Here is a 25,595-nt window from a genome sequence, read left to right as displayed (position 1 = left end):
AGAGAAGCCCAGTGTCCCAAAGGCCTCCTCTGGGGGGGGGGCAGCCAATCAGTGCCCAGGTTGGGTACAATGGTGCCTAGCAACCCAGCTAAACAGGGTGGGGGGCTCGGAGCATCCCCAGCCAGCCCTGCTGTCAGTGAGTGATGGTGGGTGTCGGTGGCGGGGGGGAGGGGAGGTCCCACGGCCTCGGGCTGGCCTCCGCGTGGAGCCTGGGGTGGTAAGGCTGGTGGGCTCTTTCTCTGCCCGCCAAAGCAGGGAGGGGGGGCAGAGGGCGAATCCCGCCACCGAGAACGAGTCGTTTCGGAGGCTTGTGGGAATGTGTGTGGTGACGGGCTTTCTGGTGTGTGTGTGTGATTGGGAGGGGCCTTGGTAAGTCTCCGGGGGTGTGACACTGTGGGTCCGAGGTTGTGAACAGCCTGCTGACTGGGGTCACCTGCTGTCTCCGCGTGGGTGTGTGGGTGCACGGATGCTGGGGTTGTCCTGAAAGGCCATGGAACTGAGAGGGGGCGATGGCGGTAGGATTCCTGAGAGCTGCATGGGCTGCGGGTGACACAGGGCATGTGCAACACGTGGATGGGGTGAGGGCATCTGTTTCTGCCCAGGGGACCCTGTGAAACCAAACCCCCGGGCACTCCCTTACTCCCTGTTGGCTCTTCGGTAGGAATGCAAAAGTGAATCTGACACCCTCGCACAAGCCTAACCTCACATGCCCAGTCAAGCGTCACATGTGTTTAAAAGATTCGCACGCTACCTGGTTAGGGGCTTTGGACAGGACAAGGGCTACCCCTAGGCTTCCTGTGGGCTTGAACAAGGGTCATGGATGGGGTCGGATTTAGGTGCGGAGAAAGGCGAGTTTCCAGGAATTCACAAGAAGACCCCGGAGGCTGTGTATAAGGCCGGCGGCGAAGCGGGGACTGTCCTGCGGGGAGGTGGCCTCACCCCTAGGTGCTCACAAATACTGCCTGTGGGTATTCCCAGATCTGGTGATGATGATTCTAGCCTCATTTGGGGCCTCGAATTACCTTAAGCCTAGAAAACCATTCCGGACTAAGACGGGCGGCTTTCCCCTGGAGGGTTAACCAAAGGATTCTTCCCTTCCCGGGACGCCTTCCCATTGGCTGTGCCGGGACTACTCTGGGGTTCACATGGACTTTTCTGCGCCAAAGAGGGTGTGAGGGGTTATGGTAGGGAAATCCCAGACTCTCAGATACAAGGATAGACAGTCCATTGCAAACCTATTCTCAAAAATACAGCCCACATCCCGGTACCTGTGCACCCTCACACACCATCCTGAACACGGGACTCCCTGGCGGTGTGAGCATAGGGTGGTGGGGGCTGTATGGCAGAAGGATCAGAGGGAGCCGGTCCATGTCCTGGCTCTGGTGCAGGCTGGACAATCTAGTGACTTTTACCTCCCTGAGCCTCGGTTTCCCTCTCTGTAAAATGGGGACTTAGTGAAATTACGCATGTGGTTAGGACAGTGGCTGGCCCCGGGTAAACGTTAAATGAACACTAACTTCTACCAGCGACGATGAGGGTTCCAGCGCTTAATTACTGCCCTATATGGTTGATTGTAGTGCCCGGTGCATGGTAAATGCCACAAAAAGTAATTTAAGAATTTGAATTCTAGGAGCACCTGGCTGGCTAGGTCGGTGGAGCGTGCGACTCTTGATCTTAGGGTTGTGAGTTCGAGCCCCACGTTGGGTGTAGAGATTACTTGAAACTAAAATCTTAACAAAATAATGATCTTGAAGAAAAAAAAGAATTTAAATTCTAGGATCAGAGGGACCGATTCCTATTCCCAACACTCCATGCACTAGCCAGAGGTCTTGGGCAAACGATTTCTCCCCTAGGTGCCAAATGTGGATAGTGAGGGAATCTCCTTTTCCGGCTGTTATGAGGATTTTATGAGATGCTCCAGGAGGAGAACCTGGCAGTGATGAATACGTGTTAACTGAAATAAAGCACTTAGCACGGGACCTGACATATGGTTGCACTCTCAGTACGATTGCTGGCAAGGCCTCAGATACTTTGGGCGTGCTGGGGGGTGTAGAGGAGAGAGGGCTAGGCCCCGAGTGAAAATATTCCCTTCCCTGCCCTGCCAAAGGTCATCGATCCTGAAGGCCTGGACGTCAGGTAGCCCATGGCGGGCAGAGTCTTCCAGTCAAGCCTCAGCCAGTCCAAGATACTGGAGCTATGGAGGGACACCAGTGCTCTGATGGGAGCCTTTGAGGCGGGGGGTCTGCCCGCAGTGGCCGCCAGGCTGCAGGCCACACTTCATTCGCTGGAGAATGCCAGGCTGGACATTGGCATCACTGGGGGCACAGGCTCAGGCAAGTCGACCTTTGTCAATGCCATCAGGGGGCTGGGAGACGAGGACCCCAACTCAGCCTGCACGGGCGTGGTGGAAATGACGGTGGACCCCACGCCGTACCCACACCCTAAGTACCCCAACATCGTCATCTGGGATCTGCCGGGCATAGGCACGTCCCGCTTCCCGACTGGTAGATACCTCCAGCGGGTGCTGCTGGAACGTTACGACTTCTTCATCATCATCACCTCAGACAGCTTCACCGCCCACCATGCCCAGCTGGCCTGCGAGATCCTGCAGCGGGGCAAACGCTTCTACCTCGTCCGCTCCAAGGTGGACGTGGACATTGCCGCCTCGCGGAGCCGGCGCCCCGGCACCTTCTCCGAGGAGGGAGTGCTCCGCCAGATCCGGGAAGACTGTGGGCGGCGGCTGAGGGGTGAGGTTCGGGCTCTGGAGGTGGGTGGATTCTGGAGGGTTTGCCGGCCCCCTCCCCTTCCTCTCCCAGCTGAGGCCCACAGTGGGAGAAGGGGTCATCCAATGTCGCGCTGCGTGACTGATCCGGGCCCCGCGGTGAAATAATGCTTACAGCTGCCATTCACTTCCTGAGAGTTGGCTCTTCCCGGTCACAGGTGACAGAGACCAATCACCTGCATTAAGGAAACAGGGCACGTTCTGGCGCGTGTGTTTGCCAAGTTAGAGCGGTGCAAAAGCTCTGCACCCACGGGATGCTGGCACCTGTGGCCGAGGGCAGCTGACATTTGTTAAGGGCTTATCGCGGGCCAGGCACCGTTTTCATGCGCTCCCTTCACAACATCCCTACGAGGCAGGTACAGTTATCCCCTTGTTTGGTTGGGTAACTTGCCCAAGGCCACACGGGTGGTGGGTAGCAAGGCTGGGGTCCGGACTCAGGCAGCCTGGCTCCAGGGCCAACTCTTGCGAGCCACGTGCTGTGCACTCACAGCAAGTGCTTGTGCCTCCGCGGCGGTCGGCACGCCATGGCCCGCTCGGGCGCAGGAACAGAGCGGCGCTCTTGTCTTCTGCAGCGGAGGGCCTGAAGGACCCCAAGGTCTTCCTGCTCTCCATGTTTGAGTTGGGCAAGTACGACTTCCACCTGCTGGAGGAGCTGATGGTGAAGGAACTGGAGAGTCACAAGCAGCACGCGTTTCTGCTGGCCGTGCCCAACGTCTCGAAGCCCATCCTAGAGAAGAAGGCAGCCTCGCTGCGGCAGCATATCTGGCTGGTGGCCACGGTGGCCTGTGGCGTCAACCCGAGCCCCGTGCCAGGCGTACGGGATGTGGCATGTGACCTGTACGTGCTCATCAGCTCCCTGGAGGGCTACCGCCACAGCCTCGGCCTCGACGAGGACTCCCTCGTCAGGCTGGCTGAGCAGACAGGCCAGCCCCTGCACAAGATCCTGGCGGCGGTGCAGGGCTGGAAGACCGAGGTCACTGAGGCACTGGTGGCGGAGCTACTGGGCCAGGCCTCCAGGGATGCCTCTGCTTTCACCCAGGAGCTCCTCGGCGTGCCCGTCCCAGGCGCCCTGGCCACCTGCGGCATCAGCTTCACCACCATCTACCACATGCTCCGCACAGCTCTAGACGAGGTGGTCAAGGACGCCCGGAGAGTGCTGACCCAGGCCTTCCTCCACGACTCTGACCATGAGCTCCCAGATAAAGGCAATCAATAATCCCAGCCCTGAGCTCAGGCCAGCTGGAGGTGGCAGTGTAAGAGTGGGAGGACACAGGTTCCATCTGTCCCCAGGCCGGATGGTGTTGAGGAATGGAAAGAAACTCAAGCTCCAACCCTCCTGCGCCGTGTGCGGTCTTGTACTTTTGAGCCCCGGATCTTATGCCCTCTCTGGCCATTGCCCCCACCTTCCCTGCCCTGGACGCTCAAATCAACCAGCAGTCCCCCTGGGAAGCACAGGGAGGGGGCGGGACATGGGACAGATAAGGTCTGACAAGGTGGGGAGGATCTCAGTTGCCTAGCTGAGAGGGCACTTAGGAAGGTGTTTGTGTAGTCAGGGCAGTGGGGCGAGGGGTTCAGAAGCATTTCCCTGAGAGGGCAAGTGAATGTCTCCGCTCTGAACGGCCTTGAAGATCGTTAAGGGAGTTTCTTGCCTGAGGTCTTCTTGGTCAGCAAGACCTGGGTGTCATGCCTCCCAGACCTCAGCCCCTCGCTCTTTTAGAGATCTACAGGGACCCGGCTCCTGGCCTCTTGGGTGTTTTCTTCACCACCCCCCGCCCCGCCCCCAGGATTCCCACAACAAGGACGCCAGGACTGTACGGGTACGCTCAAGGGCAGGAGGAAGGCAAGGAGGCCAAAGGAGCATGGGGTAGCGGGCAGCCAGACTTGGCTGGTGACGGAACCAACCGCGTTAGGGAAGGGTGAGGTGGCGCGATTCGAAGGTCGGGACTAATTTGGGATGGGTGCGGTGGCCAGACCAACTTGGAGACGCACTCGGGGAAACACTAAGCTAGGAGGTAGTGAATTTAAACCGGGTAGGTGAGGTAGGTACCATATTGAAGTGAAGGGTGTACTTAACTGAGGGTAGGTTCTGGACTTACAAGGCAGAGACTACTTTTAAGCAAGAGTAGACGAGCTCTGTAGGCAAAGGAAGCCACCATACTTCACCAACTGTGGGCGCTGTGTGTTAAGGATAACGTACGAGCATTTGGATAAGGGTAGAACCTGTTTCAACTCAGGGTAAGCCCTGTATTCCACCGTATTTAACTAAGACACACTCTATTTTTTAACCGTATACTGAATCAGGCATTGCATTTAACGAGGCATTTCACCAAAGGCAGGCACTGTCTTCAACTGAGAGCAGACGACACGAAGGTAGTCACTGCATTTAGCCAAAGGAGGGCACGGTCTTTTCCTATCCATGGCACAGAGATGGGACTTGATGTCACCGCAGGAAACAGAATACCCCTTTTTCTAGGGGCTTCCTCCTTAGCAGAGACTGGTTTTCCTCAGCTCCTGACAATTCTACAACCTGCAGTGAAAGTGTCCCCATGGCAAGCAAGTTCACTCAGGCTCCAATGGTGGCTGCAGGTAGTCTGCCCCCTAAAGGCCAGGACCCAAATCTGCCCTGGTCCCCAGGACAGCATGCTGGGGAGACGGGAAGAAGAGAAGCACCAGAACAGGCTTGCATGACTCTTTATTCGAACCACCAGACCTGCCCCAACGAAGAGCTCCCCAGACCCTGCCGCACCTTATAGGAAAGGGCTCAGAGTCAGGGAGGAGGGACCCTGTTGCTCCTGTCCCTGCCGAGGGAGGTCAAGATGGAACCTGGGATTCTCCGTGACCAGACTACTCCCACTGCCTGTCCCTGCAGGGGACTGAGATGGGCCGCCCTGGCCCAGGTTGGGGGTGGGATCTCAGAGTTGCCCCTGAACAACACTCCGTTGAGGATGGGAGGCCTGGCCCTGGACGCCTCACGTCTCTGGGCGAGGATGTCGTGGTCCCTCGTCCATTAGACCTGCCGCCACTTTCCACCCCACCAGGGGGGGCAGGACGCGTGTGCTCCCTCACCATCCGTGAGGACCCAGAGGGGGGTTCTCTGCAAGACGTTCCTCCCCTCGGCCTCAGGCCAGCAGGCGGCTGTACTCCGCCAGGGCAGAGGACTTCTTTACGCCGTCCCAGATCCGGGCAGCGTAGTGGAACCTGGGGGAGGAGGTGAGTGGTCAGCAGCCCTGGCTGTGGCCCGCCAGCCTTGCGCTGACCCGGGCCAGGTGCAAAAACAGGTCCTGCGTACGACCTGCATGACCTGACCCCGGAGGCTCCTGGACCGGGAGGTGGGGCAGATGACAGTGCCGATGGGAGTGGCCCGGGTTCTGACGCCTCCTCTGGGGTGAGCAAAGCAGAAGGCACCTGGTCTGGAATGAAGGCCTCAAGCCCCAACTTGAGGGTCAGGATTCTACCTCTATCTCCCTCCAGAGTCTTGTGGCGATCAGAAACGTCTGACAGCTGCATGACCCTCTACCCGGCTGGGCCCTGCTACAGACCGTGGGAGAGTAGAGCCCCGAGCCCCCTCGCCCGCACGGCTCACTGGCTTTGCTGCTGTGTGCGCTCCCTGCCCCTTCCGGCCACGGCCAGCCACAGACCCCGGGGGAGCCGTGCTAGAGGCTGCACCCGGCCAAGCTCTTTCTCTCCAACTTCCGTGTCTCCTGGAAATTCGATGTTGCAGACCTGCTGCGGGCTCCAGACACAGAGGGTCATGTGGGGCTGGGGCTGGGGCTGGGGGAGGTCGGGGCTCTGTGAAAGCAGAGTGGGGAGAGCCAGGTGGCACAGGAGGAGGGAAGGTGGGGGGGCGCAGGGAGACAGTACCATCCAGTGAGAGCTGGAGAATGCAGCTCCTGTGGGGACATTTCAGCGTCCCCTCCTGTGAGGCCACGCTTTCCGCACTCAGGGCCTCAGAATAAACGCTTGAGCTTGACTGGGCTCACTGGTCCTACTCCTCGCCATCAAATGGCACCTAGCTACCGGTATGTGACATCACTATGTGACAATTCCTTTCTCTGAGCCTCAATTTCCCCACTAGTAAAACTGGTGACAAGACCTACACCCTACTGGCGACTCAGGAGGACTTAAGAGACAGCATGCTGTCCAGCGTGGAAGCAGTCATCAGCGTCCCAGAAAAGGGAACCGAGATGTGGGAGAGATCACTGAGAACTTCCTCCAGTCTGCACCAGGGTGGGGGCCCCACACTGACCACCCTGCCCGGAGCTCTTACCAGTTCTTCTCCGTGAGGATGGTGTGTGACAGCTGTGGCCGGGCCATGGACATCACTTGGCTCCGGAGCTTGCTCACCAGGGACTGGAAACTGGGGTGGCCACGGTACCCAGGGAGCAGGGAGAAGAGCGGGCTGGAACCGGGTCCTGGAGAGTTGAGGTGGGGAGGATAAGGGGGTGGGGGGGACAGCCTGTCAGAGGGCCTTTCCTTTTTCCCAGGCACCCAGTATCCTGGGCTGGAATTCCAGGAGTACCTCCATGTCCAGACCCGGCCCAGCTCTTCCCGTACTCCAACATCTTGGAAACACACTCCTAAGAAAGGGTCCAAGCACCTCAAGGACAAGCCACGAGTCTCCCCTCAGACCAGCTGTGGGTCCCTATCACCCCAGGCCAGGGCAACCTGTATCTCCCACCAGACCAGGGAAGAACTGGTATCCCTGTGGACCAGACTCAACCATACCTGCCCGAGGTGGGTTTTCACTCTCTGCTTCGCTGTCCATGAAGGGCACCAGGAACAAATTGACCTCAGAGTCCAGGAAGTCAGGTGGGAGCCCAGGGAAGACGTTGCACTGTAACATGGACAGAGTACCTGCAGGAGAGAACCTATCAGCCTACAGATACTATGCTGAGGGGCAGGGGAGGTACACATATGATGGTCAAGCTAGAATCAGGAGGCCAGTCTGGACGTCTGGGCCACGGGCCAGAGCAGGAGTCAAGAGCCACTGGTCAGCCTGGGGGGTGATTCAGGGACCCTTACCCTTGTAACGCAAGTGGGAGTGAGCCATGAGCTGGTCAATCATCAGGTGCATCTGGCGCAGCTTTCGAGGACAGAAGTCCTCTCGGCGAGCTTTGTTCTGCAGGAAGACTGGAGGGGTGGGAAGAGAGATGTAGTCGCGTGAGGCAGCTGGGGCTTGGCCGTGTGGCCTTCCCCACTCGTGCCAAAGATCTGCCGTTACCCCTGGGCTCAGAGCTCTTGTAAATGTTTATGTTACATGTTACTTTGCTTTAGCACCAGACCCTGTGCTGGGTGATGCAGGGGACCCAGACGTGAGATCCGGTTTCTGTCCCCAAGGAACCCCCAGTCTGATGGAAAAGACCGAAGAGGAAAATAGCCACACAATCAGGAGTAAGACAGAAAGGCACCAGGGACTTGGTGAGGCAGAGGAAGTAGGGAAGACCCTGCCTGGGGTGTCATAAACGAACGAGATGTTTGCAGAAGGGCAGTGTGACAGTAGAGCAGAGCGAGCAGATGGTGTGAGGCCACAGGGCAAGCAGGGCACCTGGGGCCACTCGGGTTACTTCAGCACTCCCCTCGCCCCCAGTCTGTGCTGGAGGTGCGGGGGACAGAGAAATGGGCTGATGTGGATCCTGTATATAAAAGGCTCCCCTTCTGATCAAGGAGCTGGACCCAGACTCAGGGTCGTGCCCTTGGTGGCCAGGTGGGAACCTTGGAGGAAGAAGCAGCTAATCTGCTGACTTGCTTCCTCCCAGCTCCCCACTTCCCCAGCGCTCCTGGTTTTCGCCCCTCCCCCATCCCCCTGCTTCCCCCCCCCCCCCGTCCCCCTGATTTCTCCCTCCCCCATCCCCCCGCCCCCCCCCCCAGCCAAGTCCCTCACCCAGGTGGGGGTAGTACTCAGTGCCTTCGTCAGAGCCTGAGGAAGTGCTGGACTCGTGGCTGGGGGATGGGGTAGAGGGCTTCACCATCTCTGCTGTCTGGAGGAACCTGGGGTTCAGGGCGAGAGGTTGGTGCTCTGGCATGGGCACCCCCTGTCCCACAGCCTGGGGAGGGGGCCCCCTCTGCGGATCTGATAAAAGCTACAGCTACACCGATTTTAGGGGATTTTAGGGAATTCAGAGACAACTCTCTCAGACACCAATCCATGGACCCGTGTCAACTGTATGCGTTTTTAAATGAGTCTATGCTATTAAAAAAATACTTCATTTTTTAAAGCATTGGTAAGATCACCACAAAACCAAGTGGAAAGTACGGGGATTCCCATGAATGTCCCGCCCCACTCCCACACATAGCCTCCCCCACTGTCAACATTCCAATGAGCCTGTGACACATCATCATCACCCAAAGGCTACGCTACACACTAGGCTTCCCTGCCGGTGTTGTCTACTCTGCGCGTTTTGACAAAAAGGACATGTGCCCGCCACACAGCATCACAGCGAGCGGCGTCACTGCCCTAACAACCCTCCATGCTCTACCTATCCGCCCCTCATCTTTTTACTTGTCCCCACAGCTTTGCCTTTTCCAGAACGTCATGGAGTTGGGATCATACACTAGCCCTTTCAAACTGGCGTCTCTCACTTAGTAATACGCACTCAAGAGTGTGTACCTTCCTCCTTTTCACGGCGTGATAACGCATTTCCAGTAACATTCCCTTGTGTGCATGTACCATAGTTTATCAATTTACCTACTGAAATATACCTTGATCACTTCCTTGTTTTGGCAATTACGAATAAAACTGCGTTATAAACATCCATGTGCAAGTTTCTGCATGGACCTAAGTTTCAGTTTATGCCATTTTAAAATAAAATTTCCAGACATGTAAATAAAATAAACCTGCTATCTGAAGGAAGGGCTCACGGGAATCCGATAAAAAGCACGGACATTCTTCTCACACGAACACACATACAAACGTGTTGTCCACAGTTTCGTGGGGTTTCCCTGCCGAGAAGCCCACCTCAGGCTCTGGATTAAAAGCAAGGTTCTGCCACGTGCCGGGCCGAGTCCATACCCCAATCAGAATGCAAACTCCACAGGGCAGTCTGGTAAATTCACACCTGTGTCCCCAGTGCCCCGAACGGGGAATGGCATCCATAAATGGTCAATATACTCCTCTCACGTGAATGAATTCAAATAGACTATGGTGATGGTAGCAGCGCGGGTGTTTCAGAAATAAGACACTTAGGGGCGCCTGAGCGGCTCAGCTGATGAAATGTCCGGCTTGGGCTCAGGTTATCAGAGTTGGTAAGTTGGTGAGTTCGAGCCCCACATCGGGCTCTCTGTCAGCGCACAGCCCACTTCAGATCCTCTGTCTCTCTGCCCCTCCCTCACTCTCACTCTCAAAAATACATTAAAAAAAAAAAAAAAAAAAAAAAGACATTTAGATCTGGTCACAAGGGCTGGTTTTCCCAGAAAGTCATTTTTACTGTTGGCCAGACCAGACCCACAGTTCACCCCAACCCCCAGGGTTACTAACATAAACATTACATTCCCATTTACCACCGAATGCTGTTAAGTTCTTTAAACTCATTTAATCCGCATAAAACAATTTGCCTATGAGGAGCTAAGGAAAAATAGGCCACTCACCTGCTAAGAGCTGGGGTTCAAATCCTGGGCTGCCTTACGTTGGAGACATCTGCTTCCCTTGGCTCAGCTCTCCCCTCCCCATGAGCTCCTGTTCCTTCCTTCTGGCTGGGCTCTGTGCCCAAGGCGGCTGGCCTCCGCACAGCTATCCCCTGGGGCCTGAGGCCAAGAGGAACCCTTACGCCTTAGGTTCTGAGCCAGTTCTGTCCAGGGGGCATTTCTAAAAGCTCCAGCTGCTTCAGGCAGGACTCCGGCCAGATCCTGACTCCTTCCCCAGATCCTGACTCCTTCCCCCTTCCTGCCTGCCCGGGTACGGTACATGTGCCTGGCGATGGACAAGAGGGACAAGCCCGCTCCTGATTACGCTATTCATTCTACAAACGTGTATTAACCACCTTGTGCCAGGCACTGTGTGAGGCACCAGGGACTCAGACTGGGAGACAGACCCTAAAAAGATCTGCAATGTCCTGGTAGGGAGTGATAAATGCAATGAAGGAAAACACAGTAGCGTAAGAGTGGGGTGGTGGTGGGGTGGTTCTATGTTATAAGATCTATGTTATAAGATCGGGGAAGGCCTGAGGTGGGACGACGTGAGGGAGGGAGTCTGAGGTCTGTAGGAAGAGTGTTCTGGCTGAGAGATGTGGCGCGGAGGTCCTAAGCTGCACGAGGAGTAGCCATGGGGCCACTAGGGCTCTAATGGGGGGAGCGAGGGAAAGTGGTGGGAGAGAAGGTCAATGAGGAGACTAGGACCATCCCGTGGAGGACCTTGTAGGCCATGAGAAGGACTTTGGATTTTGTTCTGAGTGATGTATAAAGCCAGTGGGGAGTTGTAAGCATGTGTATGTCTGCTAGGTGGTGGTGACCCACTCCAACTCACGTTTTATTTTAAGTTTATTTTTGAGAGAGAGAACATGCATGCATGTGTGAGCATGCACGACTGGGGGAGTGGCAGAGAAGCAGAGAGAGAGAGAGAGAAAGAGAGAGAGCGAGCGAGCACAAGAGTGAGAAAATCCCAAGCAGGATCCACACTGTCAGCACAGAGCCCGACTCGAGGCTCCATCTCGCCAACCGCAAGATCGTGACCTGACCCCATATCAAGAGTCGGACACTTAACTGACTGAGCCACCCATGCGTCCCCAACTCAGACTTTAAAGGGGTCCCTATGGATACTGTGTGGAACGTATGAGACCCAGGCAAGTGGCCGAGTCTCTGATCCCCATCTCTTGCCTTCGCTCCCTGCCCCCACCCCCCCAACCCTCCCCGCCACCTGCTCACCTGTATAAACTGAGGTCTGTGAACCAGTCCTGGACAACGATCACCACGTGGCAGACCGTGAAGAGGAAAGCCGCGATCTGGAGCGACTGAGAGGGGGCAGGAAGGGGTGACCGAGCTGGAGGTCCCCCCTACCCAGACTGGGGTCCCTGCTCCCAGGACTTAGCTGAAGGGGCAGCAGGGTGAGAGCCTCAGAGCCGTTAAGCACCTACTGTGTGCCCAGACTCCGCTGGCACTTCCTTCACAGGCCATCCCTAAATTGGGCAAGATGGGAATGATCACTCCCATCTCACACAGGCAGATAACGAGGCCTGAAGGGGGAGGGGGCAGGAAATGACTCTTCTGAGGAGCACAGCCAGGAGGTGAGCCTGACAGGACTCTCAGTGCTATTCTTTCCTACAGCTCTTGGGGCACCCAGGGCTCTTTATGAAGCAGAAACGAGGTCAACCCATATCCAACTCCCCATCACGAATCTCGAGGGGGAAGGGTGAGACCTTCCCTAGGTCTGGCTTGGTCCCCTCACCTGCATCTCAACGTAGGTGTGGGGCAGGTTGTACTCTGGAGGCAGCTTGCGGTCATTGTTGATAAGGTGGTCCAAGATGGAGGGGCTCAGGATGGGCTGCAGCAAGGAAGAGAGGGTGTCGGGAACGGGGGCTGGAGGCCGGGACCCTAAGTGTCACAGCCACCCAAGTTCCGCAAGTTGAAGGCCAACACCTTGCCTCTCTCGGGGCAAAATAAGGTCAGAAACACAGGCGGTTTCTGATGAGTAAGAGCTAGTCAGCAAGAGGGGGTGAAAGAAGAATGTTTCAAAGCAGATATACTTCCCCCAGCTCCTTTATGAATTATCACCCCTCTCAAGTGCCTCGTGCTCAAAGAGAACTCTCCTAGTGCTAATAAATGTAATATTGGCTTGCATGAGTCATGTCCCTTCAAGACACTTTCCTTTTCTTAGTTGTTTCAAATGCTTTCAAAACTTTGCTAAGATAATTACTTTGGTCAAAAAACGATGTTTAGTGTGAAAATTGGTGAGGATTTAAAAACTGCATCAGTGGGTGTAAAAGAATCCACGGTGAGTGCATCACCTTTTCTTAAAGGAACATTCCATTTAAAAGCCACAAGAGTGCAATCAGTTTGGTGGTCTTACTGACTTCTTGCTGCAGCGAGTGGAATTCTTTAAGGAAGACAGTTTCCCAATTGCTGGCTTTCTAAAACTCCCAATAGAGCTGCATGCTCTATTCTGTCCTGTTTTAACTTCTGTTCTGCTCCACATGGGCCTTGGACCCAGCTCATGGCAGTTCAGCTTGTCTCCAGGTCCCCTAGTGGCCCCTGCACAGGGCCTGACTCACAGATCACATCTGTGGGCTTTCACTGTCCGTGCCATCCACAACTATGGTGACTAGAACTCTGCTCCATCAACAGTCAGGGAGAACCACGTAGGGGCCAGGCCCTGACCAACAGAGCTCCTCCCTAAAGCGCTCCAGGCAGGTGGGGAGTGGGAGCAGTACGCTGTGGGAAGAGGCTGTGATACGTCAGTGCCACAATGGAAGGCGCACGCGGCACCAGTGGGGGCTCAGAGGAGGGGAAGGCTTCTGGGAGGAGGCGATGCCCCGTCAGAGTCTTCTCGGAGGAGAAGGCATTAGCCCGGCAAAATGGCAAGGGAAGAGAGAGTGTTCTCAGGCTCATGATACTGACAGCAAAGTATGAAGTACCAACCTCATGGCAGGCGCTGCCATTAGGGCTCTACTTGTATTAACTCACCGAAGCCTCACAACAACCCTACGAGGTAGGCAATGATGTTTTTCCCACTTAAGAAAACTGAGGAACAGGCAGTTTCAGATAAAGGGTAGTTTCGGATAAAGGGAACAGGATGTGGACGGCCCAGGGTGGGAGGGGGATCAAGGCGAGGCCTTGTGGTACGTCCGGTGGAGCTAGAGACTACGCCAGAGAGGGGAGGCTGGAGTCTGAAGGAGGTGAGCCCCACGAGCCCTGAACACCACGCTGAAGAATGGGGACTCTGCCTGGGGGCAAGAGAGAGGATGAGGAAAGCCGCCAGAAACACACAGGTCAGTTCTAATGACAGTGATGGGCCTGAACGCTAACTACATGCCAGGTCCTGTGCCAACCACTCTGCCTGGACCGTTCCACTGAAGCCTTGCAATGAACCTGTGAGGCTGAGTACGATTATCGTCCCCACTTATAGACGAAGAAACTGAGGTTTGAGGGGGGGTAAACACTGGCTTCACATCACCCAAATGGTAAGAATTAAAGGCAGAACCTGGACATACACAGACCGGCCTCGAGGGCCCACACATTTAGCCACTATGCTAGAAGATTCTCTAGGCTACTGTGTATACGATGGATGGGAGGGGAGGGAGGCAAAATCTGAAAACGTGCTAAAGGCCAAGAAAAGACACAACTTGTCCATAAGCACCTAGCGTGCCCGTGGCTGGGCTGGGACCACATGGAATCCAAGCGGGGTTCTGGCTTAACAACATTCAGGGATGGATGTGAAGGTGGCATGCAGGAGGGCGGGCACGTGGAGGTCAGCACCTGTGTGTCCAGGAAAACAATCCGCTCTTGGGTAATAAAGAAGTCAATGCCACTGGTCTGGTTGCCCCCTCGTTCCTTCATCTCGGCACTCTGGGCCCGGAAAACATACGCCCTGTGGAGAGAAGCGGGTGGGATGCATTAGAGGAGCGCTTCTCAGCCTCTGATGTCTCCAGAGTGCAACCATGTAAAATGAGCGTGGTTCCCTACGCTCTCAAAGCCCCCTACAAAGCCCTCCACCTGTGGCCCCTGTTGTCTGGAGAACCACATGTTATTCCACATGACTTCACCTTTACCCATAAGGAGATCTATTAACCCATCTAATGAAGTCAGTAGAGTGAGGTGTTTAAGAGTCAGGACTTTGTTGGACCGCTGGGATTCAAATCCCAGTTCTGCCTCTTCCTGGCTCTGTGGCTTTGGGCAAGTCCTTAATTTCTTTCTCCTTGGCCTCCTCATCTGTAAATGGGGATAACAGCAGTCTCAAAACTCTTAGGGCTGCTATGAGGCTAACTGCCGTAAAGCCCTCAGGAAAATGCCTGCTAGGCAGCGATACGTAATCGTTAGCTGTGAATTACCCAGTGCACTTGCCATGGGCCGGGCCCCGGAGATATAGCACTGAGAGCTCTCCACCCTCACAGTGAGAGGCTGGGTGGTTGTAGAACTCCGTTCCCAGTTCTTCCCCTGGGAGGAGAGTCTCCCTCGGTTCTATCTGCGTCGGACCGGAAGATGACGCCAAAGCAGGCACAGCGGAGCCTTGCCCTAGACCATGGAGCTCAACTGGGTCACATTCTGCGACCTGGACAAAGTGATTTTCTCTTTCAATCTGTAAAATCAGGGTAACGGTATTTGTCTCTCAAAAGGTAATCCCCACCTCCCTGAGAGGCGTGTTACGCTGTCTGACACCCACTTAACACCACCATACTGAAGGCCTCTGATGTACCAGATACCGGGATGCGACAGGGAACAAGGACCGTCTCTGCTTCAAGCAGCTCCTGCTCTAGCTTACAGATCAACACAGATCAGTAACTGTGAGCGGTAGGAAGAAGGGGTGTGTGGCGCTCAGGATGGGGATGGGGATAGCTCACTTGGGAGAGCTGGGAAGGGCTGCCGTACAAGAGACAAGAGACAGATGACCACACAGAGTGAGAGACAGAAGAGTTTATTGAGTGACTTTAATTAAGTTAAAGGGTGGAGGATGGAAGCAAAGACTGTCCCAGGTGGACGGCAGGTGGCGCGTGTGGGGAATCAAAGACCAGTGTGGGGAGAGGGGAAAGCGGAGAACAGGGGGACTGGGAGCAACAAGAGGGAGCACAGGCCTCTGTGGGGCCTGGTAAGGAGCTGGGGCTTTGGCCCACGAGCCTGGAGTAGCCCTGAAGACATTTAAGTAGGGAAGTGACAGGACTGGAGGTGGGTTTTGAAAGGCTCCCCCTTGTGCTATGTGGTGAGCCGTAGCCTCCCTTATCCTCTCTGACCTTGACCGCCTGGGCCTTCCCTTCTTGCTCACTCCGCGCCAGCTCCAGGGCCTCCATGCCATTCTGCACACACACCAGGCAAGCGCTGTTGCCTCAGACATAGGCTCCTGTCATTCCATCTGATTAGAAAGCTCTCCCTCCTCCCAGTCTGCTTGTGCTCAGTGTCCCTCTTTGCGAGGCCTTCCCTGACCACTCTGTTTAGGACTGTAACCCAGCACCAACCACAGCTTCCCTATAATCCCTTCCCGTTTGGGTATCACCTTCTCACATGTCAAATAACGTAGTTTGTTTGCCTTCACCCTGATTAGAACGAAGGCTCACCAGGACAAAGGTTCTTGCCAGTTCTGTTGACTGTTGTATCCCCAGTGCCCGGAACAGTGCCTGGCACGCTGTAAGCACTCAATAGATGTTAGCCGAATTGAACTAAAGCAGGGAGATCAGTGAGGAGATTCTTGACATTCAGTAGGGGAGATGTCGGAGGCTTGGGCCAGGAGATAGGAATGAAGGAAGGGAGAAGCAGATGAATCCTTAACGTAAAGGGGGCCTGACGGCAAGAGTTGGCACCAAAGTCCGCCACACCACGGGCTGACGTGGCTCAAAAACATAAGCAGAGGGCACCTCGGTGGTTCAGGCCGTTAAGTGTCTGACTTCAGTTTAGGTCGTGATCTCATGGTTTGGGAGTTCGAGCCCCATGTTTGGCTCTGCGCCAGCAGTGTGGAGCCTGCTTTGGCTTCTCTATCTCCCTCTCTCTCTGCCCCTCCCCCACTCACATTATCTCTCAAAATAAACTAAACAATAAAAAAAACACAAAAGATACGGCCAGGCCAGTAGGATTCTCTCTAGCTCAGGAATCTGAACTCAAAGCCGGGGGAAGGGGAGGAGAAATTTGCTAGTTGGGGGTGGAAGCTGAGACGGAAAGAATGCTGAGAGAGCTGGAGCTGTTCCCAGGTGGAGCCAAGGTGAGCTTAAGTTACAAGTTGACAAGAGAGGAGACGGACCTGGGAGGAAGGGCAGCCCCACAGCTCTGGTTCTAGTGGACGTACAGTCTCACGATAGTGGTTCTTAACCTGCTCTGGGTCTCCATCGGACCCTCTAAGATCTGGGGGAAACTACAGACCCATTTCCTAGAAGAAAAGCCCAACTGCAGATAGATGTAAAATCCCTCATATACTGTTAGGAGGAGGTTCGTGGACCCCCTGATATCCATCCACGCAATGCAAGATAGTATCACCTGCTTTATGGAAAACAAAAACAAAAACCAAACCCCTACATTTTCCAGACAATCCCTTTCTCATTCTCCAGTTTGAGTCGTCCTTAATCAGACCGGTTATGTCTCTCCTCCCTAGTCCCTGCCTTTCTCCTTTTCCTTCCCTGCCCTCAGTTCTGGTCCCTAGTTCCTAAGCTCTCTCTTCCCCCAAATCCTCTCCTGTGACTTCATACTTTTATTTTCACAATCATCCCCATCCTTACTCAAGAATGCAGGACCGAGGCTGGTCTAGAACCCATGCCCTACATTCGAGTCTCTTTCCCAGTTCTATTTACCAGGTCTTAGCAACCAGTATCCTATGAGCATTTGCTCTGTGTCAGGTTCTTGTTAAGTTTGCCTTCCTGATCTTATCCTCCAAAAACCCACTTTACACATGACGAGGTGAGATACTGGGAAGTGAAGCGACATTCCCAAGGTCAACTAGCTGGTGAGTGGCAGGGCTGAGCCTGAAGTCAACCTAAATCCAAAGCCGGGCTCTGTACCATTCCCTGGGGCGAGGCAGGAAGGGAGGGAGAAACAGGACTGGTTATCTTGGAGCCACACAAAGATTTAGTCCAGGCCCTAATCACCCTAATCTGACAAAGACATTGAGGCCAAGGGAGGTGAAACATTTTCCCAAAGTCCTTTGGTAATACCACTTGCAATACCCAGGCCCACCCTTCCCTGTCCTCCGGGTAGGTGTCCACCTCCCTCCTGGTCTTCCACACCCCTTACCTCTGGTCCTCCTCAGGAGTGTTCGCTGACAGCAATGACATGACCATGGACTTGCCTGTCCCCTGAAGGCCCAGGACACCAACCACCAACACATCGGTCTGATCCAACAGGTACTATGGGAAGATGAAGGAATGTGAGCCTCGTAAATCTGTCAGCTGCTGGAGTGGGAGTGAGACTGGGTGGGGTGGGGGGGCAGAGACCGGCCCGCCTGCCTTGTCGGATGTGGAAGCAAAACTTTGACGCCTCCGATCCCCTCAGTTGGGCCAAAGGGCCCCTGTACGTATGCGGTGGCACAGAGAAGAACATTTGTGAGGGCTCCCGAGAGGAGAAGAGCCTGGCATGGTCAAGAAACTAATGGAAAGTCAGTGCCGCAGGAACACAGCGGGCAAAAAGGGAAACCTGACTTTGGGGAAGAGTAGAAGAAAGGCACAGGAATGAAGAACAGGTGGAAGGACAGGATGTGGTATCCGAGGGCTACTGCAGCAGACTCCTGGAGGACATTCGGCTTCTGGCAGGTCAGGAAAACACGCAGAAGCGTGAAAAAGGGACAAGAGTGAGGAAGGGGAGGTCAGTCTGTCCTGGATCCTGTCTGGGATTTAAGAGTCCTAAGACCTTCACCTCTGGGCCACGAGCTCTGATGCCTTTCACCACTAGGGGGTGCGAGAGACACGCTTTAAAAAAAAAGAGTGCCGTCCTCAACAGGCTCCTTAAAAATCAACTGGAGTTTTTTGTTTTTGTTTTTTTTTTAAAAAGGAAGCCAATCTTGGCTCTAACCCTAGACACATTAAAGCAGAAAGAACACCTAGCGTTAGCCCTGTTCAATAAGCTGGACACTGACCACATGGGGCCATTTAAATTTAAGTTCATTAAAATTAGGGGCGCCTGGGTGGCTCAGTTGGTTAAGTGTCCAACTCTGCCTCAGGTTATGACCTTCTGGTCCGTTGAGCTCGAGCCCCATGTCGGGCTCTGCGCTGACAGCTCAGAACCTGGAGCCTGCTTTACATTCTGTGTCTCCCTCTCTCTGCCCTTCCCCATTCTCGTGCTTTGTCTCTCTCAAAAATAAACATTAAAGCAAAATTTTGTAAGTTCATTAAAATGAAACAAAACTAAACCTTCAGTTCCTCAGTTATGTTAGCCACATATGGGGATATGTGGATAAGTGCTCGATAGCCACTTAGAAGGATAGTGGCTACCATACTAGACAGTGTAAATACAGAACACTGTCACCACTGCAGGGCGTTCTAATCTGACAGTGAAGGGTAGGCCTGGACACTGGCTTTTGTTTTGTTTTAAGGCCCTCCAGTTGATATCAATAGGACAGCGGACATAGAAAGGAAGGAGGCCGGGTAAAATACAGACCCGGCATGCTGTCCTAGTAAGTCCAAGCTGTCGGAGAAGGAGAAGGGACACATCTGGGAGAATCTGGGCAGCAACGTGATGTGACGGGTCTAGGGGGGAAAAGCAGCAGGAGAGGAGAAATGAAGCCCGAGAGTCTGGAGGTAGGCATGCCGGTCCAGGGATGTGAGGTCTGAACTAGGCCAGGGGCCACTGAGATGGAAAAGGGAGCCTCTGGGAGTGACGTTCAAACCAGTTAGCACTGGTACTGCATGGGTTGTTTCGATCAATCAGGAGGGGAACTGGAGCAGGGTCTAGGAGGCTGACCTGCGGGGGCAGGAGATGGTGAAGGAGGTCCCAGGGCATCTGGGTGGTAGCGGGAGTCCCTCTTTGCCAACCGGTATCGTGGCTGTTCAGTATTTTAACAACCAGCACAGCCCATGTACTGCAAGCCACTGCAACTCAGCCCTGGTTAGGTGAGAACTTTCAGATTCCTTCTCTCTCATTGTTGCAATTGCCTGAAAGCTGTCTAGTCCAGTATCACCTGCCAAGAGGGTGGCGGTGGGGAGGTGGGGTGGAGGCAGTGAGACGCTCAAGCAGGGAGACCCATGCTCCCCGCTCAGTACCTCAATGGCGCTGTCACACCAATTCATCTGGTCATCTACCAACTTGATGCTGTGCTTCATGCGTTCTGGGGGCAGTAGTTTGGCCTGGCCCACGACAGCTGGAGACAGGAGAAAGCAGGAGATGGGATGTGGTGAGGGTCTGTGTGAGGGCGGTCCAGCTCCTAACCGTCCCCGACAGGCTCCTGCCCAGGCCCCAACTCACGGTCCATGGCTGCGGGTGCGGCAGTGCCCATGCCTCGGTTCTGGATCTGGTACACAGGCTGCGTGGGTCTCTGTCCCTCCTTCTCTCCCTTGGGCGGTGCGGGGGCCGCAGGGGGTGCTGGGGCAGCGCCCTCGGGGGTGGAGGTGGTCGTCGCAGCCGCAGGCCCTTTCCCCTCTTCCCGTGGTTTCATGAGGACGATAGGCTTCTCGAGAGGGGCTGGGGCAGGTGGGGCAGCCGGGGCTGTTGGGGGTGGTGGCTGCTTAGACTATGGGAGTGAGAAGGTTCCGGTCAGCAGGAGAGATCTTTGCCCTAACTGCTCCCAGCCTCCCCTTCAGAAGATTCTTCCCTGCTCACCCGCTCTGCTGGAGGTTTCGAGAGGATGATGGGGGTTTTCTGCAGGACCGCCGTGCTGGTCTCTTCGCTGCCATCCTGTGGTGAGGGAGGGCAGTTACTCGGGCATGGCTCCCTCGCCTCTCAGAGACACTCCCCGGGGCCTTCGGGTGCCAGGTACAATTCTAAATGCCTTCACATATTAATTCCACCAGCAACCCCGTGAGATAGACACTATCATCCCCATTTTACAAGTGGAGATGCTGAGGTTAACTGGCTTGCCCAAGGTCACGTGGCCAACAAAGAATGGAGCCAGGCTTTGAACCCTGGCAGCCTGGCTCCACAACCGCATTCGGCTGCCTCTGCCAGAAGACAAGCCCAGGTGGAAGGAGCTAGGGCTCTGGAGCTAGCCCTGGGTTCAAACTCGGCCCTGCCTTCCGCTGGCTGTGTGAACTTGGCTAAGGCCTCACTTCGGCCTGTTTCCTCATCTGGCCAGCAGGGATAGGCAGCTCTTCACAGGACTGCTACAGGCTGAGCGTAGCTGGAGCCTGACAACCGTCCATGTGGCGTTTGACGCATGGCAGGCGCTCACTGTCTGACAGCCGCTATCCGGAGAGCCCTGCTACCCTGATCGTTCTTCAGCACTCCTCAGCTCCGCTTACGCTTGCCAGTAGCCAGGGGGCTGATCCCACACCTTGCCTTCATGTTTATTTTGACTCACCCCCAATCTGCTCAAGAACGGGAGACCGGCTTTCGAGCCTTGTTCCCTGAGGAAGCTCAGGAGAGCCATGACCCTTCAGCGGGTCTATTTCTTCGCCATACACCGGGGATACTTACTTCAATTCTGCTCACTTCACTGGCCTATGGTGAAGAACAAAGGGCATGAAAGTATTTGGGAAGAAGAGCTGTGACAGAACCACAGGAGAGGCTGCGGGCTTTCAGAAGGCCAGGGAGGGAGATGGGGAGAAGGTCCGGGGAGGAGAGGAGGATACCTGGGACGAGGACAGGAGATGTATTCAGGAGGCACAACGTACAGGGTGACTGACGTGGGGAAGGGGGTGTCCAGGATGAGGCCCAGCGGGCTGTCATGGATACTAGGAAAAATGGGAGGAAGATGCCGAGGTCGGCGGGGGACATGGAGGACGTGAGGAGTCCACTGGCCACTTAGGAGGCTGCCAGGGATCAGTGGCAAAGTCAGAGGCAAAGACAAGAGGCTTCGGAGAGGCTGATCCAGGACCAAAGCTGAAAGGGCACGATGATGGCGACATTGTCCAGGGTATGTGTGGCAGGAAGAAAGAGACCCTGTGTTCTCACTTATGCTGTAACCCAAGGAAAGAAATAAGAGCCGAGCTCACTGTGAAATCAATTATTACTCATGTCTACCGTTTTATGGCTCAGAAAACAGTTCCAACTGTTACTTTCTTCTTCCCCCCAGGGCTCTCTCAGAGGTGGGCGGGGCCCTAGAGAAAGGACACGAGCAGGGGGCAGGTTCTGACAGCGAGTCACCTCAGCACAGGAGAGAAGACAAGGCAGGACCGGGGCGCACGCCGAGGCTCCTGGTTCCCAGTCCAGGACGCTACGGCCGGCAGACCAGTGCTGTGCTTGGGCTCAGCTGGATTTGGGTTCGGGTTCTGGCCCCAAAGCTCACTGATTTTGGGACTCTGGGTTGAGTCCTTTCTCCCCTGAGACTCACTCTCTTCATTAGCGAAAATCAGATCTGTCCTAGGCTCTACTTCATGGGGTAGCTAGAAGAGTGCAGGAAGACCCGAAAGACGTTAAGGCACCTTGCACGTGCACGCTGCTCGACACCTAGGAACAGCTGCGGTTATTATGGGACTCTTCGAAACATGAGCTTATGGCGCCTCTCAGCTCAAACCCTCCAGTGCCAATTTCATTCAACAAAATCCAAAGTCCTTTCTCAGGCCTAGCAGGTCCTACGTGATCTGGCCTGAGTTACCTCTCCGACATCATCTTCTATTACCTTCCCTTCTTCTCTGGCCACTGCAGCCACACTGGCTTCCTGGCTACTCCTTGAATACACCAGATATAGGGCTCAGGGACTTCCCATTTGCCGATCTGTCTAGAATGCTCTTCACTCAGATTTTGTCACGGTGTATTCCCTCGCCTCCTTCAGGTCTCTGCTCCAAACCCACCCTTCAGGGAGGCCCTCTCTGTCCGCTTCATCTAGGACAGACCCCTTTGCCACTCTCTACTCTTACTTCATAAGGCTTTTGTTCACAGATTGATCCCCAGCATCTAGATTAGTGCCTGGCACGTGGCAGGTGCTTAAAAACATTTGTGGAACGAGTGGATATGTGGATGCTGCCCTTGGGCCCACTCACTCACCCGTCTCTCTCTCTCCCATGGGGCAATGTAGTCCCTCTCCCGACCACCAGGCCCGGAGAGGTTCTGGGGGCCACCGGGGCCAGGCTCTTTCCAGCGTCGCCGCCTCTCTATCCCATAGAGCCCAGGCTGACTATGGCCAGACTCAGACATGGTTGCCTACAGAGAGAGAGAGACACACACACACACAGAGAGAGAGAGAGAGAGAGAGAGAGAGAGGGAGAGAGAGGTGGATTTCAGAGTGAGGACAGACTCTTTTCAATCTATTTGGTTCACTCTGGACTGTAAGAAGGCACTTCCTTTCAAGAGAGCTCTGTGGCTGTGGCAGTGACTGCTAGCTTGCTCTCAAGATCTGTTCTCTTCTTCCAAAAAAATAAAATAAAACCCTCAGTTCTGAGCTGGGCACATGGCTGTCCAGAACACACCTCTCAGCACCTTTTGCAGTTAGGTGGCCATGTGACTAAGTTCTTTCTGGCCAATGGTATGACACCAGAAGTGTGTTCTAGCAGCTTTCAGAAACTTTCCTTCACAGATGCTGGCACATGCCTTTTGCCCTTTCCTCCTCCTGGCTGGGAGGAATATGGTGTGCAGGCTGGAGCTCAAGCAGCCACCCTGGACTGGAAGGAAGGAACGAAGGAAGGCTGGCGTGGCAGAAAAAAAAATCGGCGGTCTCCTGTTCACCTGGCGTTATTTCCTTCTAGATGCAGTGGGAAACAGCTACACTTCTCTTACTTGTAGCCAAAACTACTCCCAACTATTAGTCACTTGGCCTCAACCTGTATCTCATAGGGGGAGGGGGTCACATAAAAATGGGACCTATTCTTTCCCAAACTGTGGCAAAGCATTTCCTTACAAACCAGTAACATGATCCTCAGTGCGACAACTACTGCTTTGATTACCTAATACTGGCATGTGTTGGGGTGGGGCTCCTGCACTCAAGGCCCTATCTTATCTGATGTCCCTCTACATCTCAGTCTGTCTACCTTAGGTTTCTGATGGCCCGCCATCCCTCACACTCCCAAGTCTCACCGGTGGTTAATCTAAGATGTTATAAAATGAACCGCCACCTATATGGTCTACTCCCTACCATTTAACTCGCTTTATAGGTCCCTCGAGGGACTTTCCCCAGCTGTTTACACTTCATTCCAGAGAAGTCTCTGAATACTTAACAGTCTGTTTGCAGGAGAGGCCATTTCCTTTACAGCTCAGAGGTCAAGTTGGCAAACTGTAGGCTACGGACCAAATCAGGGCTGCCTTCTGCGTTTGTAAATGACGTTTTATAGGAATACAGCCACCTCCATCAACTTAGAAGTTGTCTATGGCTGCCTTCTTGATCCAGTGACAGAGTCGAGTGGTTGAGACAGAGACAGTACGACCTGCAGGATCTCGAACAATTCCTCTCTGTCCCTTTACAGAAAAAGTCTGCTGATCCTTGCTTAGCTCTTAAGTGCCTATGAAATCATTTTTATTTTTAAAAAAATTTTAGGTGAGCTCTGTGCCCAATATGGGGCTCGAACTCACAACCCCAAGATCGAGAGCTGCACTCTCCACCAACGGAGACAGCCAGGTGCCCCCACCTGTGAAATGGTTCTGTGAATCCCCCACCTCCTACCCAAGTACACAGTCACAGATCCCTGTGAGAGATTCGCTTTCCAGAACAGCAATATCTGTTAACAGGATGTAGGAGTAGGGGCTTGTCCAGCGCCTCTCTCTTTGCTACAAGTGACCTCTTCTCCCCCCGCCCCCCCCACCCCGTCACAAACCCAGCTGAAGACTGCCTTCTGAGACAGGAGGGCAGGGCCTGTTTACACATGCTCATGGAAAATGATCCACTCAGCACTTAAGTGACTGTTTACAGTCTCTGGCAGAGATTCCCCTCAGAAACTGGGAATCCTCCCTTCCTTGCAGTTAAGGGTCACTTTGCACATTATTCTCGAGACAGCCCCACCCCCCCAGTGCTTCAGTGTCTCTTTTCATTCCTCCACAGGGACTCTGCCCCAGCACTCCAGTCCATTTGTAAATGAGAAGCCCCAAGAGAAGCCCCTTCTCATGCAGCAAGTGTCCGTTTGCATGTTTTTTTCTGGAAACTTCCACAGTATTTGGGTCTATTGAACAGCTCTATGGGGGAGCTCCCCAGAAGGAGTCCACCTACATACAGTTTGGGGAACCCCCCCCCCATGTTTCCAGGCTCCTCTGGGGAGTCTCCCAAAATGCATAAAGCCAGTCTTTTTGTGTTTATTTACAGGGCTCTTACAGTGACCTCCCAGATGTTACGAATCTGACTAGGCATTCTTTGGGGGAGTTTCCTCAGTGCTTAAGCATCTCTTCATATGCCCCCTTTGGGGACTCTTCCAGAACCTACGGGTCTATTTGCAAACTCTGAGGGGAGACTTCTCTAATTCCCAACTCTGTATTTACACACCACCACCCCCAAGAACTTCAGAGTCTATTTACACTATTTTTAAAGGACTCTCTAACACTTGTAAATACACGTTTACAAGTTTGTATATGGGGCATCCCCTAAAACCAATGAGTCTCTCTCTATTACTCAGGTAACATCCCCAATAATTAGACACCTGCTTACAAGCCTCCTATGGGGAACCCTACGATTTAGGTTTCTATTTACATAGGATTCGGAGGACCTCCCGGGTATACAGGGTCTGTCTGTAGACCCTCTGCGAGCGTGTTCCCAAGACTTGTTTCTCTTTACACGCTATCGTTAGGACGTTTGCAATACTTGACGGCCAGTTTAAAGGCCCTATTAGGCCCTCCCCGAACTGAAGTTCCTATCTACACCTTACTTATCTCCTCCCCACCCCGCGCCCGCCAACCCGGTATTTTAAGGGTCGCCCTTGAATGCCTAGTCTGTTACGCACACCTGCCGGACGTCCGAGCAACCGTTTAACGGTAGAGAAGGGGGCGGGGCCCCGAAACGCGCCCAGCGCCCCGCCCCCTGCCGGTGCACGAGCCTCGCGCGGGCTTGCGGGCCCCTTACCTAAGGCGGCTGCTGATTGGCTCTTGGGGCGCAGCGCTACGCGCGCTTTCCGTGACGGGGCTGGTGGGGGGAGGTTCCACTACAAGCCACGGGCCTGTAAATGGCGTCTAGGGGACGAGGAGCGTTGGG

At 54.5% G+C, this 25,595-nt stretch overlaps 2 protein-coding genes across 8 annotated transcripts; one reads left to right on the top strand and one right to left on the bottom strand.

Annotated features, from left to right (window-relative positions):
* Positions 1-176: 176 nt before the first annotated feature.
* LOC125915244 (interferon-inducible GTPase 5-like) lies at positions 177-4,113 on the top strand. The gene is made up of 2 exons (XM_049620963.1): positions 177-2,747; positions 3,355-4,113. Exons 1-2 carry the CDS (start codon positions 2,144-2,146, stop codon positions 3,996-3,998), a joined length of 1,248 nt encoding a protein of 415 aa, XP_049476920.1. The 5' UTR covers positions 177-2,143; the 3' UTR covers positions 3,999-4,113.
* Positions 4,114-5,457: 1,344 nt separating this feature from the next.
* Positions 5,458-25,554, bottom strand: SMG9 (SMG9 nonsense mediated mRNA decay factor). Of its 7 annotated transcripts, XM_049620956.1 has the most exons (15): positions 25,098-25,321; positions 23,642-23,922; positions 22,475-22,630; positions 20,153-20,227; positions 19,799-20,063; positions 19,597-19,694; positions 17,636-17,748; positions 14,186-14,297; positions 12,159-12,254; positions 11,639-11,724; positions 8,664-8,770; positions 7,805-7,912; positions 7,508-7,636; positions 7,050-7,194; positions 5,458-5,980 (listed from the first exon to the last, which is right to left on the bottom strand). In XM_049620956.1, exons 3-15 carry the CDS (start codon positions 22,622-22,624, stop codon positions 5,902-5,904), a joined length of 1,563 nt encoding a protein of 520 aa, XP_049476913.1. In that variant the 5' UTR covers positions 22,625-22,630; positions 23,642-23,922; positions 25,098-25,321; the 3' UTR covers positions 5,458-5,901. The 7 variants fall into 7 exon arrangements, with proteins under 7 accessions (XP_049476913.1, XP_049476912.1, XP_049476914.1 ...); XM_049620955.1 differs by lacking the exons at positions 23,642-23,922; positions 25,098-25,321 and adding an exon at positions 25,467-25,554; XM_049620957.1 differs by lacking the exons at positions 23,642-23,922; positions 25,098-25,321 and adding an exon at positions 25,348-25,437.
* Between the last annotated feature and the right edge of the window lie 41 nt (positions 25,555-25,595).

This window comes from Panthera uncia, assembly GCF_023721935.1.
Source record: "Panthera uncia isolate 11264 chromosome E2 unlocalized genomic scaffold, Puncia_PCG_1.0 HiC_scaffold_19, whole genome shotgun sequence".
Lineage (NCBI taxonomy): Eukaryota > Metazoa > Chordata > Mammalia > Carnivora > Felidae > Panthera > Panthera uncia.
Note: the sequence above shows the minus strand (reverse complement) of the source record. Positions and strands in the feature narration are given on the sequence as shown.